This window comes from Eublepharis macularius, chromosome 4 (genome assembly GCF_028583425.1).
Source record: "Eublepharis macularius isolate TG4126 chromosome 4, MPM_Emac_v1.0, whole genome shotgun sequence".
In the NCBI taxonomy this organism is placed as follows: domain Eukaryota; kingdom Metazoa; phylum Chordata; class Lepidosauria; order Squamata; family Eublepharidae; genus Eublepharis; species Eublepharis macularius.
In genome coordinates, this window is record NC_072793.1 from 79,495,973 (window position 1) to 79,514,918 (window position 18,946).

Sequence of the window (18,946 nt, forward strand, 5' to 3'; positions counted from 1 at the left end):
CTGTCACTGCTTGAAAGTGAGCAACAGTAGATTAAAACTATATACAAGGTATCTTGTTAAAAATGCAGTCGTGATGGACTCGGCATGAAAATGTCAGGATTGCCAAGTGCTGAATCCAGCAAGAGGCAAGTAAAGGCTTGAGACAGAAGGGAGGGTGGGTGACAGGTCCATTCCTCCTCCTGTGGCTAGCCAGAGAGAGAATGGCAGTTGGTGTTAGAATGATGAGCTGACAGTTGGTACTAGGAGAATGAGGAGCAGCCAGTTGGAGTTAACTGAAGAGTTAGGGTGTTGGAGTCTGGCATCCAGTAAACAGCTTCATACACTTCAGGGGAGAAATTTTTTACTTCAGAGTAGGGGGACAGTATCAGCTAGAGAAAGCAAAGGGTTTGCAACAACAGTGTAAAGAAAAATAATATTCATCTACATGTATTCTGTCATTCCTTCCCTTCCCTGTATTGTCTTCACTACCTGTATTCCATTCATGGACCCATTTTGACTTGATTCTTTTGCCTAGTTGTGGGAATACTTTCCTGTATTTTTCTGCAAACTTGTCTGGTGTCTGCTGAAGAATGGCCCTTCAGATTTTGAAGACCTTTGCAAGAATCCTGATAATCCTTTGGTTGCCAGAATCCTGATAATATTATAGAGTGCCTTTAAATACTTTCTGTCCTTTCCTGTATCATCGTTTCCACACTACAATGATTGCTGAAAGAACAAATTATCAAAACAACTGCAAAATAACATACAGGAAAAAAACCCAGCAGTTCCATAGGAAGATACTGTACCTTGACATGTGGTGGTGGAGAGTGACCTCAAGTCAACTTACGATGACCCCTGGTGGGGTCTTCAAGGCAAGATACCATCAGAGGAGGTTTGCCATTGCTTGGCTCTGCAAGCCTGGTCTTCATTGGAGGTCTCTCATCCAATTACTAACCAAGGCCAACCCTGCTTAGCTTCTGAGATCTGATGAGATCAGGCTCACCTGGGCTATCCAGGTATTTCAGGTTAAACCTTTTTTTCCAGGGAAGCTGTAAATAAGTATGGAAGTTGGATCTGCTTGCCTTGTAACTATTATTGGCCAGCTTAATGCTTCTGTTGATAGCTTGTAAATTAAAGGGAATAGAACTCATCAAACTCATTTGAACTGGTAGCTGAGAGATTTGTTTCAGTCAGTCAGTCACCGAATAGTCAGTCACTATTCTTACTTAGAAATGACATGCAAGCAACGTGTACTGGACAAGAGAGCCTTCTGGTGTACATTATTTTTAATCCTGTTTAATCACTGATTGGGCAGGTTACCAGGAGCCTTATGTATGTTCTGAGGTTTCTAAAGAATAGGTATTATTAATAATAATTGTGACTTTCAGAGCCAGGTGGACTATGAAATGCTCTTGTCTGTCTTTTCATGATCTTCCATAAAGAATGCAGTATAAAAATCATGCATTACAACCATATTTTTGAGAAATACTCTTCTTCAATTACTCTTCTTCAATAAAGATTGAATTCTATTTAAGTTGCACTTTGTTTGTATGCTCAATTAAATACATTTTGTCTTACATTGTAGGAGGTTGAAACGGAACAATACTACAGTTTTTTCCTGGCAGAACTGAAGGAGCGTGGTTATAATGGGTTCTTCAGTCCAAAATCTAGAGCTAGGACAATGTCGGAACAGGAAAGAAAGCATGTTGATGGCTGTGCAATATTTTTCAAAATTGAAAAGTAAGCTGAAATTTGCATCTTATTCTCAGATTGCAATGAATGAAGATGTATAATATCTCTTCTAATTTTTTACTCTATAATAGTCCCAGGTATTCATATACTTTTGTCCTCAGACAGCTTCTTGCAAAAAGGATTGTGTTGTGTGTGTTATATGCTATCAAGTCGCCTCCGACCTATGGCAACTCTATGAAGGAAAGACCTCCAAAATGTCCTATCATTAACAGACTTGCTCCTACAAACTGGAGGGCATGGCTTCCTTTATTGAGTCAAGCCATCTCATTTTAGGTCTTCCTGTTTTCCTACTGCCTTCCGCTTTTCCTAGCATTATTAACTTTTCCAGAGAATAACTTTTCATGATGTGACCAAAGTATGATAGCCTTAGTTTTGTCATTTTAGCTCCTAGGGAGGATTCAGGCTTGATTTGATCTAGTATCCACTTATTTGTGTTTTTGGCTGTCTGTGGTATTCGCAGAACTCTCCTTCAGCACCATATTTCAAATGAATCAGTTTTCTTGTCAGCTTTCTTCACTGTCCAATTTTCACATCCATGTATAGTAATGGGGAATACCATTGTTTGGATTATCTTGATCTTGGTTCCCAGAGAGACATCTTTATCTTTAAGGATCTTATCTAGCTCCCTCACAGCTGCTCTTCCAAGTCTCAATCTTCTGATTTCTTCATTGCAGTCTCTCTTTTGGTTGATGATTGAGCCAAGGAAAAGAAAATCTTGAACAATTTCAGTTTCTTCATTGTCTGCCTTAAAATTCTGTAATTCCTCAGTAGTCATTACTTTTGTCTTCTTGATGTTCAGATGTAGTCCTGCTTTGGAGCTTTCTCCTTTAACCTTCATCAGTAGTCGTTTCAAGTCTTCGCTATTTTCTGCCAATAATGTGGTGTCATCTGCACAGCTCAAACTGTTAATGTTCCTTCCACCAATTTTCACTCCACCCTCTTCTAATCCAGATTTCCTTATAATATACTTTGCGTAGAGGTTGAACAGGTAGGGACATAATATGCATCCTTGTCTGACACCCCTGCCATTTGGGAACCATTCTGTTTCCCATACTCTGTCCTGACAGTAGCCTCTTGTCCAGAGTACAGGTTGTGCATCAAAACAATCAGATGTTGTGGCTCCCCCATTTCTTTTAAGAGTCCTTTAAGTAAAAAAGAATTAGAATCATAGGATCATAGAGTTGGAGGAACCTCCAAGGTTATCCAGTCAAACCTCCTGCACAATGTAGGGAATCAACACCTACTTCCCCCTGTCATGTTTCGCCTGGGCCACATCAGAGGCCGGGGTGTGCACACCCTCCAAACAAATCTCAGGTGCAGCCAAATCTGGGGTAGACCCCCAAATGGAAGGAGGAGGAGGGTATAGATCACCCTCTCACCCTCCGGTTGGGCTGGCTCAACCACCTCCTTTGCTCTCTTCCCACTCTTGTCTCTAGTCCTCTCCCCGTCTCCTCCGTCTCTCTCACCTCCTGCTCCCAAGCACTCCAAAACTCTCCACCCCAATCTTCCTGCCAAGCCTGCCTTAATAGGCGCTTCCTTCCAGTATTCCCGCCCTTCCCCCATGTCTACACCCTGTCCACTGCGGACTTCCACCCCTGGGTTGATTACCCATGTGCCCAGTCAGCCAGGGATGTTGTGAGGTTTTCCTTCTCTGCTCCAGCTCCTCCCCTTCTATACCCCTTTTGCAGGATGGGGCTGTTGGAACCTCTTCAGGTGGCCTGGGTGCGGCAGTAACATTGTCCCCTGGGTGGCTATCCCAGTTTCCTGAGGCTGCACCAGTCCTGCTGTGCTTGTGTCCGGCTTGCCAATCCCGCCTGGGGTGTGCGTGGGAGCTTCCCACTTGCCCTGCTGGGTGTTGGCATCTCAAACCATCAGGAGAGTATCCTGCCCTTTGGGGCTTGGCTCAGCGGTGTGCACTCTGGTGGCCTCTAGGGCTTGCGCTGGAGCCCAGCCTCCTTCAGCACTCGCTGCTGCTGTCGCTCCCACTTCCTCTGATGCTCCGTGATCGCCTTCCCACTCCTTGGCCAGCCACAGCTTCTCTGGGCTGCTGCGCCCAGCCATCCTCCACTTCCTGGGGCCGAGCTGCTTCTTCTGTGGTCTTCATCACTTCAGGCCTGGCTCCCCCGGTGCTGTTGGCCTCAGAGTGTCACGGTGGAGGTAAGTCTCAGGGGGAGCCCGTCCCCGGACCCCGCCCCCATACCTCCAGTGACCCCTACTCCATGCCCAGAAGATTGAAAAAACCTTCAGGAATCCTGTCCAAAACTGGTCTGGAGAAAATTGCTTCCTGACCCCAAAGTGGCAATTGGCATTACCCTGGGCATGTAAGAAAGGGACATGAGAACCTAGCACTGATGTAACCCTTCCTGCCCTTTCTCTCATGATCTGCATAGGTTCACAGAATCAGCATTGCTGTCAGATGACCATCTAGCCTCTCCTGAAAAACCTCGAAAGGAGAGCCCACTACCTCCTGAGGAAGCCTGTTCCACTGAGGGACTGCTCTGTCAGGAAGTTCTTCCTAATATTTAGCTGATTTTTTTTTTAATTTCAACCCATTGATTCTGGTCCAACCTTCTGGGACAATGGAAAACAACTCAACACCATCCTCTGTATGACAGCCCTTCAAGTACTTGAAGGTGGTTATCATATCACCTCTCAGTCGTCTCCTCTTCAGGCAAAACATACTGAGCTCTTTCAACCTTTCCTCAGAAGACCGGGCCTCCAGACCCTTCACCGTCTTCATTGCCCTCCTCTGGGCATGTTCAAGTTTGTCTATATCCTTCTTAAATTGTGGTGCTCAATACTGATGTGAAGTCTAACCAGAGCAGAGTAAAGCGATACCATCACTTCGTGCAATCTGGACACCATACTTTTGTTGATATGGCCCAAAATAACATTTGTCTTTTTAGCTACCACATCACACTGATGACTCATGTTCAGTGTATGGTCTGCTGAGACTCCTAGATCCTTTTCGCACATACTACTGCCAAGTCAAGTCTTTCCCATCCTCTAATTGGCTAGGAAGCAACCCATATGTCCTTAGGCAAGCATCTATCTATAACTTATCACACTTCTGTCCTGCTACATGTAGGTTATACTGACGTAGAGGGGGTTTAAGGATGGCTGAGTTTAAGAGCTTCAAACACTCTGGAGTACAATTCAAATGCAGAGTGTTTGTAGTAGTCCAGCTCTTACTAACCCTGAGTGTTTCTGATTTAAAACATTGGATAATGCATATTCTTATCAAGAGAATAATTATAAGGAGACTGGTATAATTGCAGAGTAGTGATGTCACTTATTTCTGTTTAAGAAATGCCTTCATGTCACTTCTCTTTTGTGTCAAGTATTTCATACTTTTAATGGCCATGAAACCAAACTTTGCGTTAGTTCAGCAATTTCTGAACTAATAATAATAACAACGTTTGATTTATATACCGCCCTTCAGGACAACTTAATACCCACCCAGAGCAGTTTACAAAGTATGTTGTTATTATCTTCACAACAGTCACCCTGTGAGGTCAGTGGAGCTGAGAGAGCTCTGAGAAGGTATGACTGACCCAAGGTCACCCAGCTGGCTTCAAGTGGAGGAGTGGGGAATCAAATCCAATTCTCCATGTTAAGAGTCCTGCCGCTCTTAACCACTACACTACTACACTAAATTGTTGGCATAATTAACAAATATAGCAAACTGAGAGTGACTACAGAAAACCACTTAGGAAGTGGTAAGTTATTGTGCAGGTGTAGTTAACTTGTCTCTATTACCCTATTGAAGGGAAAGAATTTTCTGTACTCTCACTCGCCTGTGCAAATTTTTTTCCTTCTATGAACATTGTGGTACTTTATCACTTGGATGCAATCACTGTGAGAAAAATGCATGTGATTATTTTATCTTGTGTCTTTTTAAACTGCCGGTTGTACAGCAATCATGGTATACTACAGCTGTCTTATTTGAGTGAAACAAAATATGGGAAAAATTCTGACTTTTAACTGTGGCTTTAAGGTTCACCTTGGTTCAGAAACATACTGTTGAATTCAATCAGTTGGCAATGGCAAACTCCGAGGGATCTGAAGCAATGTTGAACAGAGTGATGACAAAAGATAACATTGGAGTTGCTGTGTTGCTGGAGCTACGCAAGGAGTTAATAGAAATGTCATGTAAGTAATCCAGTTTTTTAAATATATCACTCACACACTTCATTTATACCCTTCCTTTCTCCCCAATGGGGGGTCTAAAATGGTTACTCTTCTGCATTTTATCCTCACAACAATCCTGTGAGGAAGATTAGGCTGAGAGAGTATAACTGGCCCAAGGTGACCCAGCAAGCTTGCATGGCAGAGCAGGGATTCAAACCTGGTCTTCCAGATGCCACTCCATCATTCTAAGCACAACTCCTCACTGATTAAGTGGAATCTCCTACAATCTAATGCATGTACAGAACATCTTTTCTTTCTCAGGAAAAAGATTTGAGCAGCTACTTACAGTAAAACTGAACAAAGGCAGGGAGGAACATTGAGTATTAGGGCTACATGGCCACCTTATAGGCCACCTAGTCAAACCCCTTGATCATTTCAGGTAGTCCATAGCATTTCCAGTACATAGCTATCCAGCTTCTGTTTGAAGACCTACAGCATGGGAAAGTCCATCACCCCCCTAGGTAATTGGTTTCCATGTCAAACTTCTATCACCAGTTTCTCCTAATGATCATCTGAAAAACTCTTCCTGCAATATAAGCCTGTCAGAACTAGTTTCCCCCTCCAGAGCAGCAGAGAGCAAACCTGTGATTTCTTTCGTGTGCCACTCTGGGCTTTTAAGAAATGCTATCATGTCTTCCTCCCACCTTCCTAAGATGTAGAATCTTTTAAGTGCAGTGTGCTCCAGATATATTGTACTCCAGATGAGATTCCATTTTGCACTGGTAAAATGGAACTATTATTTCTAATGACCTTGATTATATGTTTCTAGTAATGCATATTAAAATTGCGTCAGCCCTTTTTTTGCTGCAGTATGGAACTACTAAATGATGTTCAGCTTGTTATCAATGTCATCCCCAAGATTCTTTTCACATTTTCTGCTGTCAGTCCAGGTATCCCACTTTTTAAATTATTTTTGCCTAAATGCAGATCTTTGTATTTGTCTCTGCTGAATTTTGTTTCTTTTTTTTTTTTTTTGAAAAATTTTTATTGGGTTAGAATCCATTATTTCCACATTTACATTCAATTTTCCCCAATTTTTTCATCTCTAACCCCCTCCCTTTCCCCCCCCCTTTTTGTTGACTTCCAACAGCTTTCCAACCCTTTGTCCCCTTTCCCTTACATTTATTAGCTTCCTCTATCTAAAACAAATATATATTCTCCATTATTCTAAGCAGTACATCCTTAACTATTTTTAACATTATATACCCAAACTGTAAGCCTTTGTTTCCATCTTAGATAAACAACTTATCCCAATTTTTCAATTTCAGGTATTTCTATATATCATAAACCATATAGATCATACATTCGTTTATATCAAACAATTTGACTTATTCTCTATATATATTACTCATTCTATCTTTTTATAATAGTTCTATATATCTCTCCTCACGTAGTCAATCAATTTGACCCATCTATATCTTCAGACATTCAGTTTGGTACAAAACTTGTCAGAAAAAAAAAGAAAATATTGTTAGTTAATCGCTCCTTATATTTAGTCCTTATAATTAATTATTTTCTCTATGTTCTGTTTGTTAACCTATATATATCTATATATATATATATCTATATATATGTCAATCTATTAATCTGACTGCTTATTAATTCACATTTATCTCTTCTCCCCCCGGTAAAGTCTCCCCCCTCTACTTCAATACTTCAGTAGTTCTCAAACTGCCACAGTTTTCCTCCCACCTCCCATTTCTTCTCCAGGTATTGTTTCAGCTTCTCCCAGTCTGTGTTGAACTGCCCTGAGTCCAGATCTCTCAATTTTCTTGTCATCTTGTCCATTTCAGCCATATACAGCAATTTGTAAGTCCAATCTTCAATAGTTGGCACTTCTTGTACTTTCCATTTTTGCGCATACAAAAGTCTAGCTGCTGCTGTCATATAAAATATCAACGTCCTGTGTTGGGCTGGAATTCCCTCCATTCCCAAGTTCAGTAGCAGGAGTTCTGGGTTCTTATTAATTTGAAATTGTAAAATTTCACTCATTTCTCTTATTATTTCCCCCCAGTACTGCCTGGCTACCTCACACGACCACCACATATGATAGAGGGAGCCCTCATGCTTCTTACATTTCCAGCATTTATTAGAAGTATTCGAATTCCCTAGCGCAATCTTCTTTGGTGTCATGTACCAACGATAGATCATTTTATAAATGTTCTCTTTGATATTAATACATGTCGTTGTCTTCATTGTAGTTTTCCACAAGTATTCCCATGCCTCCATTGTTATTTCTTTATTAAAGTTTATAGCCCATTTCACCATTTGTGTTTTAACTATCTCATCCTCGGTATACCACTTCAACAGTACTTGGTATACCTTGGATATTCTTTTCTTATCTTCTTTAAGAAGGGTCTGCTCTAGTTCCGAATTCTCTATTCGTATACCTCCCTTTACAGAGTCCGAATTATATAAGTCTCTGATCTGTCTATACTGGAACCAATCGTAGTTAGGTGATAGTTCCTCTTGTGTCTTTATTCTAAGTTTGGATGCTTCAGTTTTAGTTATTTCTTTATACGTTAAACATTGTTGTTCATTATCAACAGCTCTCGGGTCTATCACCTCATATGGAACCACCCACAAAGGGGTTCCTTCTTGTAGATAAATTCTGTACTTCTTCCAGATTATGTATAGACTTCTCCGAACAAAGTGATGCAGGAACATCGAGTTGACCTTTACTTTGTCATGCCATAAATATGCGTGCCATCCAAATATTTTTTTATATCCCTCTAGGGCTAATAGTTTCTTGTTCTTTAATGTCATCCATTCTTTCAACCAAACTAGGCAGATTGCATCATGATAAAGTCTCAGATTGGGCAGTTGCATTCCGCCTCTTTCCTTTGCATCTTGTAAAACTTTCACTTTCACTCGAGGCTTCTTGCCTGCCCAAACAAAATCTGATATTTTCCTCTGCCATTTTTCAAATTGTTTGGAGTCTCTGATGATTGGTATTGTCTGTAGCAAAAACATTACTCTTGGTAACACATTCATCTTAACTGCTGCAATCCTGCCCAACCATGACAAATTCAATCTATTCCATTTAATCAAGTCTCTCTCTATCTGAGTCCATAGTTTTTCATAATTGTTTTTGAATAGATCTATGTTCTTTGCAGTTAATTCGACTCCCAAATATTTCACTTTACTTGTTACTTCACAATCCGTTGTTTCCATTAACAATTGTTGTTTCTGCTTAGTCATATTTTTGCATAATATCTTTGACTTCTTTTTGTTAATGAAGAAACCTGCCAAGTCTCCAAACTCCTTGATCTTATCTATCACTCTTGGCATGTTCTCCAATGGGTCCTCTACAATTAACATTATGTCATCCGCAAATGCTCTGACCTTGTATGAATAGTCCTTTATTTTTATTTCTTAATTTCTGCCCAGCTTACCAACCTATCAAGTTCACTTTGAATTTTATGTTAACTTCTCAAGGTGTTAGCTGTCTTTCCCAGTTTTCTGTCATCTGAACATTTGATAAGGATTCCTTCCACATCATCTAAGTCTATTCTAATATTATATCATTCTATAGTCAAGATGAATTACTAGTCATCCATACTCAGTTAATCGCCGATAATGTGTTTCAACTGGTACTGAATGAAATCTTTTATTTCAACAAGTTTGTAAGTTTGCAGAATTTTTACTTGCCTTTAATGTTCCATGAAGAGAGGCAGTGTCTAAAGAACAATTGCAGATAATGTAAATTCAGTTATTTTGTACATAACAAAATTGAATATAGTAATAACTTGTCTGTAATAAGTCCAGAAGAATAGTTTCACATAGGTAGTTTTGTTGGTCTGCAGTAGAACAACATGATTTGAATTCAGTGGCACCTTCGAGACCAAAAATATTTTCAGGATAAAAGCTTTTCATAGTTAAAGCTCCCTTCAGATATCCAGCAGAGGGAGCCCAGAGGCCTAAAATGGCTCGCTGTTTAAAAAAAAAAATCTTGGATTGTTGAAGTTCAAATTGTGGATTTCTGGCTTGGTGATCTCTTTAAAACTACTTTTACAACATTTTTTTCAATCATTTCTGCTGCTTCAGGTTTAACAATTTTTATTTTCCATTTTAGCGGGCAAACAACACCCTGCAGTGGACAAACAGCTGGTCCTTGTAGCAAATGCACACATGCATTGGGACCCAGAGTATTCTGATGTGAAGCTGGTTCAGACCATGATGTTCCTTTCTGAGGTGAAGAACATCATTGACAAAGCCTCTCGTAGTCTCAAGACTGGTGTTTCGGGAGATCATGCATCTATTCCCCTTGTTTTGTGTGCTGATCTCAATTCCCTGCCAGATTCTGGTATGTACTGCCATATTTATGACTGTAAGATCTTTGACTTAATGAATGTTTTGTATGCAGAACTTTAAGACATGCTTTAAGTACATTGTGGATAAAGGTGGGAATAAGGAAATTGGATACAAATAATATGATAATTCTGCTAGATGTATGGTAGTATTGGGCAGGCCTTGGCCTTACCGGAGAGGATTGGTGTAGTGGCAAGTAGGGGTGTGTACTCCCCAAAAATTCGGGTTTCCTGCTTTGGGTTTACCCGAAGCGGGGAAAAATCTGGAATTACTAGAATCCCCAAGCGGCAAGCCACTTTCGGATTCTGGTATTCACCTCACTTTGGTATGCTCTGTAAACATTTGAAGCATACTGAAGTGAGGGGTAGCAGACCCCCCCCCCCCCTGGGGCAACCCCCACCCTACTTACCTGACAGGCAGGGAGAGGGAAGGCTGATCAACTGGGCAGCAGGGAAGGCCAGAGCTGGCTCCTGTGGGGCCTGCTCTGCCTCCAGCTGGGTAGCGCAGAAGCATGGAACTGGCTCCTGTAGGGCCTACGCTGCTGCCTCTGCTGCATGGTGGTCATTTGAGGGGCAGGAAGGGCTGGAAAAGCTGGCTCTGCCATGCAGCATGGAGGGCTGGAGCCGCCGCCGGCACACCGCATCCTCCAGGCCTGCAGCGGCCCGCAGTGCTGCTGAGAAGGCTGGATCTGGTGGTGCGCAGCCTGACAGGGCAGCGGGGAAGGCTGGAGCTGCCGCTGCCGCACTAGGGCCTCCACCACCGCAGCAGCAGAGCCAAGGTAAGTGGGGGGGAGGCTGGAGGTTACGGGGTTTGGGGTGTTTAAAGGGCCCTGCAAGCGGCAGGAAAGGGGCCCTTTAAACTATCAGCTGGCAGGCGGCGGGGGGATCTCCCCCCGCCGCTTGCCAGCTGATAGTTTAAAGGGACCTGCCACTTGCAAGAGGCAGGGAAAGGGCCCTTTAAACTCGTCCTGAAGCAACCTGAATGCTTTGGGGAAGCTTTGATTCGGAATTTCCGAATCGGAGCCATCATTCTGGCCCCGATTCGGGAATTCCAAATCTTTACAAATTGAGTCCGATTCCAGTATTTTATCCGAGAAACGCAATGCGCACACAACTATTGGATAGAACAGAATGGTGTATTAAAAAGTCCTCAGTTGAAATGTCATCTTCATCATGAAGTCACTGTTTTCTCCGCTTCTGCTTCAGTGCTCATTACACCATGTGGAGAGAAGTTGCTGTTATCTTAAAAGGGGTTTTGTAAGGATTGTGCTTTGAGTACTTTAAAATACTACATAAATTCATTGACTTATGCATTCAAACTCATGTAGGTCCCTATAACCTTATTACTCATAATAATAATAAAGGTTATAGGGAGTATATGTGAAATATAGATAATATAGTTAATTGGTATGTAAGGAATAGTATGTTAAATATACATATGTAGTTTGTTTTTTTTAGTTAGTATATGTACCTATTATTACTTATATAATTTTTATCTTTTTAACTAAGATAAGCAATATAGTAAGTGTAGATTGTTAAGACAATTAAAGAGATTTGATAGGTATAATATAGATATATATTACATTATTACATTATTATTATAGACCTTAAGAATTTATATGATATACTTTTTAGATTAAGTTGGGTATGGAAAACTGCTGGGAGTCACCAGAAAAAGGGGGGGGGGGGAGGATGGGGAAAATGCAATGGGGTGAACAATGATAATGATTTTTATATGTGTGTTTGTAAACCCATCCAATAAAACAAATTTAAAAATAAAACAAACTCATGTAGGTCCTTTGTCGGTTTCTATTTAAAGAATCTTTAACCTGTGAATGGTAATACAAAAACTGTCCTCCTTGTCCTACTTTAAGATGAACAGCAGTACTAGTTATGACAGTTTGTTTACTGATTATTTTATCCCTTCGCTATAGGTGTGGTTGAATATTTAAGCACTGGTGGAGTGGAAACAAACCATAAAGATTTTAAGGAACTGAGATACAATGAAAGTCTCACTAACTTCAGTTGTAATGGGAAAAATGGAACCACCAATGGAAGGATTACTCATGGTTTCAAGTTAAAGAGTGCCTATGAGAATGGCCTAATGCCTTATACAAATTACACATTTGATTTCAAGGTGAGAGTCTTTAGAAATAGGAACTTCAACTAATAGTGTTACAATGTTACAGTTACCACTTAAAACTTAATAGCATAGTGTGCAGAACCTTCTCAAGCTCTATCTATAGCATGAATTGTGATGATGGAATAAAGATCAGGTCTTTGCAAAAGCCGTGGGTCTTACATGCTTTCTGAAGAGAGGGAGTTGGATTTCTATTTAATGGTAAGATGTTTTTTAAAAGTCCTAAAAAAGTCTCTAGTCAAAGATTCCAAAACGATGAAAAATGACTAAAATGCTTACAAAAATTCTGAGGAACGTTATTGTCTCTTTGGGAGATTAAAGATCTTGTGTGTGGATTTCTGTAGCGCAGCTGATGAAAGGCTGACAGTAATTTAATTATGTCCACTACCTTAGCTGATTTTTGCAAAGATACTTGGATGTGCTTGCAATTACACACTTCTTCCCCCCCCTCTCTTTTTAAGGGTATTATTGACTACATCTTCTACTCTAAACCTCAACTGAACATTCTTGGCATCTTGGGACCTTTGGATCATCATTGGTTAATAGAGAACAATATAAGTGGCTGTCCCCATCCACTCATTCCTTCTGACCACTTCTCACTTTTTGCACAACTGGAGCTGGTGCTGCCTTTTCTGCCCCCGGTAAATGGAATCCATCTGCCTAGCAGGAGGTAGTCAAGTACATTTTAGAGGGCAACCTCAAACTTATTTGTAAAAAAATTGTAAAATCTGAATATAGAGGAGTGAGGTATGGCCAACAGGGATCTTTCTTAATGATCTTAATTTTAAATCTAGTTATTTGATAAAAGAAATAGTAAAAGCCAGGTGCTATCAGACACACAATTCTGAGCCCAACATGCTTTGTATACTGTTAGACAGGGATTGGTGCATTTGCGCCTTTCTTAGATTTGTTACAAATAATCTTGTTTGTTCTATCCAATGTACTATTTCATGCCTTGAAAATAGGGAATTACTATAATAAATTCTCTTTGCACAGATATCTGTAGCACTACTTTTTGAGGCCAGTAGTAAACATCAAAAGACCATTCTTCCATACTTCACTCCCTTCTTTTTCAGACTTGTTTGTTTGTAAAATATAGAATTTGAATTTAGCCTTTATTGATTGTATATGAACAACAGAAAACCTGATTTATGAGATTTTGTACTTTAAAAAAATCAGATTTGGAAAATGATTGTATTGTAAACTAAGGCTAAATTTTTATCTGTTTCATGTGTTATAAAGGCCAGCTTGTAAAAGAAGTTGCACCAGGCTTTCTCTGCTAATGATTTGCACTGTTAGGGTGTTTAGCCCTTATGTACTACTTTGTTTTTTAAAAAATTGAGAACACTGCTTTTAAACCCAAATTGGTAAAACCGTAGCATATTTCTTCAAGTTAGTTAACATACTCCCCCCTTTTTTTCTTTTTAACTTGAAGCAACAGCATAAACTTGTTCTCAGAACAGAACAGATAAGCTTAAGCAGTGACTGATTAGGCTTTTGTGGATTGATAGCTGTTATCAGTGTGCATTCTAGCACCACTTTTTTCAGAAGTGGAACTGCAGAACCTTGTGTACAGCTTCTTAATTTCTGTGTGTCATGTCATCCTTTTCCTGTATCCACTGTGCCTGCTTAATTTTGTTCTCAGTTAGCACTGCCTGTGCATGCAGAGAGAACCTGTGCACCCTCTTTTATTTTTTTAAATAATGTTAACATTTTGTGAAAATTTTATGAAGATACTTTTGTATAAGCTGTGGCATCTATTTTTTTTCCTTGTGAAACATTGAATATCACTTTTTGAACATGTTCAGATCGTGGGTACACAAATTCTAAGCTTCTGATACCCATGCACTGCTTCTTTCAGTGTCATTGCACAATGCTGTTTGTGTCCCCTCCCCACTAAATACCATCATGTGAATTATTTCAGTTTAAGTGTGTTCCTCAGTCATTCCTTAAAGAGTATACCATCTTCAGTTTATGAAGCAGTGTAACTAGAGATGCATTTTCAGCACAGGTTCCCTAGACAACACTTCAGATCGATCATTAAAGTGACCAAGTCCTAGTCTAAAGTGTCAAGCAAAACTAAGGTTATAACGTACCCTTATAGTGCCATTAGAGTTGGAAAGCCAAGTATATAAAAATCTGTCCTAAAAGGGAGATCCTATGTAATCCTTAGCAAATTACTTCCACTAACCTATTTCATATTTAGTGAGAGAACTTGGTCAAACTGCTTTTGTTTCAACTGCAGGCAGAGGAACAAAAGCTCACTCTTGAATTGAGAAATTCTGAATATAGTAAATTTTAAAAAACAAATGAATCTTAGTAATAATGATTGAAAATTTTATAAAGAAGAAACTATCAGCACTTACAGTGCATTACCATTTTGTTTTAAAAAGAGAACAATAAATTCTCCAAATGTTCATGTTAAGCAAAAAGTGTTTTAAAATTCCAGAAGGAAAATTCCAGATCTCGAATCCTTGTCTGGGACCTGATTTTTTGTTACTTGTTTTTTAGTTGTGCAAACACCAAACATGTCCAGTTTATAATCAGTACATCGGAATGCTGGTAATAATTGATGTAGTAGATTCAATGCATAGTGTTGCTTTTTTCTGTTCTTGTTTTTTGGGTTTTGGGGGTTATTTTGTAAAAGTGTGAATAAAAAGGTGTTTTACTCATGTTTCCTTAACAATGTGTTGATAATGTGCATCATGACAATTCTCAGTGGCAATGGAGCCGATTTAGCTTGACATTACTCAGCAACCTATTTTTGTTTCCTGATGATCTGGATGATTTAATAGTATGTCCAGAAAGCTTTATGGAAGGGAAGCACTTATTCATTTTGTATTTCTTAGAAGGGGTTAATTTTTCATTTTTAAGCTGGAGCTTGAGTGCACTTGGTAAATCCTAAAGGTTTAAGCTTTACACATGTTTTCACCTATAAAATTTATGGCAGCATATTAAAAGGTTATGGCCCATCCATGTACTCAAGGACTCTTGCAAAAGACATGTTGCAATCTGTGTGCAAATCACTTTTGGGATAGTAAGATTCTTGACATATGAGAGCTCAGAAAGCTGATAGATTCCTTTTGACTATAGATATCCTTCTGTCAAATCTTACAGCAATGATTTGAAGCTCACTTTGTGGAAATTCTTTGCATCTTTGCAAAATGATGTCAGTTGCACCAAACATGTCTGGTGGTTTCATATCAAAGTCTACTGGTTTAAAAAACATTTCCTGCTTCAAACAAATTAATACATTTCATGAACAAATGCAATAAACTATCTGTCTTCATAAAAGGCTAAGTTCTAGTAACCTTATCACTTTATTTACTGAAGGTGGCTTTGGATGTTGCCATAATATATGTTCAGTGTTTCTTATTAATGTAATCACATGGTTTGTTTGTTTTTTTTTTTTTAAAAAAGCATTGCTGGGAATGAGGTTCTCTGTCCTCATTCTCACAGTTTAATCCAACCAGGTGTCTAAGGATGATCATATGTGAAAACCCATGGAACTACAGTCTGCCATATTTCTGGTCGTTAACTTTCATGCATAGATACACGTGCATAAATTCAATTACAGTGAAATTTAAGTGGGAAATAAGTATAAAACATTAGGGGCTCTGAATTTTTAAGACAGTAGCAGAGAAAAATATCTAGGAAATGTGTGTAATTATTTTGTCACTTATGTGTGGGTTTTAAAAACTAAACAAATTTCAACTTTAAACTTATTTGTGATGCTGATCTGCATCTCCTGGTGCAACCTCTGATAAATAAGATTATAAGATTTTTGTGGCTTAAACGTAGAATAGGTTCAGACATCAAGTTCTCACTTTATCCATGGGACAAAGAACTCAGACAAAATAATTGCACTATCATTTTCAAAGGAATTAATCGCACTGCAAATGTTGCAACTTCTCAAAATTACTGCTTATGTAGTGAGTCTTTTTTTTCCTCCCATCCAGCCTGATACAGTATTTTAGGGTATGTTAACTCCTGCTATACTTTTGGGTTGTGTAAGCTTTTTTAAAACGTAGGTATATTGGTATGTTTAAGTAGTGTCTAAAATTTAGAATACCTAGTCTTTATTCACAGTACTTCTGTATAATGTGTAATGCACTGGACTAACTCTTGTTTACCATATGTGTAACACAAAAAAAACCAGCACATCATCTGCACTAAGCTCAAAGAATGTTGCATTTGTCTATAGGCAGCTCTTCAATAAGATAAATGGGAAATTGAATATGGTCTGATGGTAAACAAGGGCTTTTACTGTTCTCTTCAGTGGAACTTTCTTCTTGGTCAAATTTTAACTAGCTAGTATTATATTTATATACAGGGTTGTCTTTTTCTTTACCAATGTATTTTCCTACTCATAGCTGACCAATAAATTCAATATCTGTTTCAAATCTCTTTGAAGTCTAATTTTCATGTTTCAGCTTTGCTGGTAAGCTTACTTAAACCATAAACAGGGCTCTCGATTTTCCTTATGTCACTTTTTATTGCTTCCACCAAAGGAAGGTTTGGTTCTAACCAGATTTTTCCCTGGTGAAGAAGGGAGGACAAGGACACCTTTGACCACCTGGAAATGCTGGGGATAATGAGAACTGCCTGGACAAAAGCCATGTGGGACAAGGGCTGTATTATAAAAGGGAATTAGGTAAGAGTGAGCAAAAAAGCTGGCTGGGATCCAACTTCTTGTTCTCTGCATTGTGCTGTAATTCTGCAAGGTTGCAAATCTAAAGCAGCACAATTCCTAGAGAATTTATAAACTGAAGTGATCTGCCTACTTGGTTGCTCTCTAGGCTTTACAGTAACCCTCTCAGACAGGGAATTACTGTCTCAGGATTTACGCTGAATTCAAATGGTAAAGTTGATTATGCAGGTTAATAATTGGGCAATAACAGACCTGGTACTAATGAACATGTTACATTGATGAGGGCATGGCTACCAGATAGTAATTGCTATACAAGATCCTGGCAGCTCTGATAATTCAGCCTGGGCCATTTAGGCTTTTACAAAGTTGGTGTTCACAAAGATTGAGTTCCGTGGCCTGCCCCATACTTTCCAGTTAAGTACACATTAAGACCTATCCAGTGCGAATTTATTTTTAATGCTTAAAATGAATCCCCTTGTTTATGGTTTCCCAAAATGTCGGTATATTATACTTCCCAATGTTAACAATTCCATTTTTCAGCACAGGCTATACAAGTGCATCCTGAATATATCTCCTGTGTTGTGTAGAGTGAGAGAGATGGGGAACAGTGAGAGATGGATGAGCATTAAATTTATACAAAACTTTGAGAAGAATCTTGTCTTCTATCACTGGGATAGTTCCTAAAGCATAAGAAGACCCAAGGTCACCAAAGTGAAATTTCCTTCCTTTATGCTGCAGTGTGCTGTGTTACTCAAAATTGTGGCCCAGGTATCTGTGGATCCCTAGAAACAGCCTGGGCTCTCAAGAGAGGTGGGGCGGGGGGGAATTGGTAAAAATCGTACACCCTCTTTCCACTGGTAGAAGTATTAGGATCCAACCCTTTATTTTATTTTACAAAACTTAACCCTTTCTGCCCTAATAAAGGCCACCAAGAAAGCCAACCAATTAAAAACATAATAAAATCTTATCTTAAAAATCATTAAAACCAAACAAATCAAAACAATAACCAAAGATAAAATATGAAACGGTGAACAAGAAGGAGGGATGTGAGGGAATGCCAAGCAAAATAGAAGAATCTTCACTTGCTGAAAGAAACTGGTAATAGAAAGGGACAGAGAAGTCTGTTTGGAGAGAGAGTTTCAAAGTTTTGGTGCCATGACTGAGAAGGCCCTCTCCTGGGTTGCCATCCACTGAATCTCAGAGTTGCAGGAGCACCTGAAGCGGGGCTTTAGAAGATGACTACAGTGGTTGGATCAGGCAATCCTTCAGGTATGTTGGACCCAAACTATATACCGTTCTAAAGGTAAAAACCAACACCTAGGATTGTGCCCAGAAGCAAATTGGGAGCCAATGTAGTTTGACCAAGAGTGGAATGATATGCTCCCTGTGACACATTCCAGTCAACATCCTAGCTGCAGCATTCTGAACCAATTGAACCTTCTTGAATACTTTTCCAGGGCAGCCCCATTTGGAAGGCACTGCAATAATCTAGTTTAGATGTTACCAGGGCATGCACCACAGTGGACAGCTCTTTTCTGCCCAAGAAAGGCTGCAGCTGGCTAACCAGTCAAAACTGGTAAAAAGTACTTCTAGCCACAGTTGCCACCTAGCTTATCCAGCAGGAGGCCTTGGTTGAAGAACACCCCCAGACTACAGACCTGTTTTTTCAAGTGGCATGCAACCCCATCCAGAATGGGTGACACCTTAAATCCTGGGTCAGACATTACACCCCTCAGTAGCGGTTGCATCTTGTTGGAATTAAGCTTCAATGTATTCGCCTGCATTTACTCCAAATCTGCTTTCAGGTTCCTTTCAGGCACAGGTTCAAGGTTTCTACAGGTTCCTTGGGATCAGCCAGAAGTGTGATAGAGGTGAGCTACATCTGCATATTAGTGAAAACTCAGCCCAAATCTGATGACCTTA

At 39.7% G+C, this 18,946-nt stretch overlaps 1 protein-coding gene across 1 annotated transcript in view; it reads left to right on the top strand.

The window, feature by feature from the left end:
• CNOT6 (CCR4-NOT transcription complex subunit 6) overlaps window positions 1–16,779 on the top strand; it is a 58,539-nt gene extending 41,760 nt beyond the window's left edge. The window contains exons 8-12 of the mRNA XM_054976214.1: window positions 1,565–1,719; window positions 5,729–5,883; window positions 9,998–10,228; window positions 12,167–12,369; window positions 12,834–16,779. Coding sequence (XP_054832189.1) covers window positions 1,565–1,719; window positions 5,729–5,883; window positions 9,998–10,228; window positions 12,167–12,369; window positions 12,834–13,046 — 957 coding nt within the window. The 3' untranslated portion in view covers window positions 13,047–16,779. The remainder of the gene's footprint in view (window positions 1–1,564; window positions 1,720–5,728; window positions 5,884–9,997; window positions 10,229–12,166; window positions 12,370–12,833) is intronic.
• The last annotated feature ends 2,167 nt before the right edge of the window (window positions 16,780–18,946 follow it).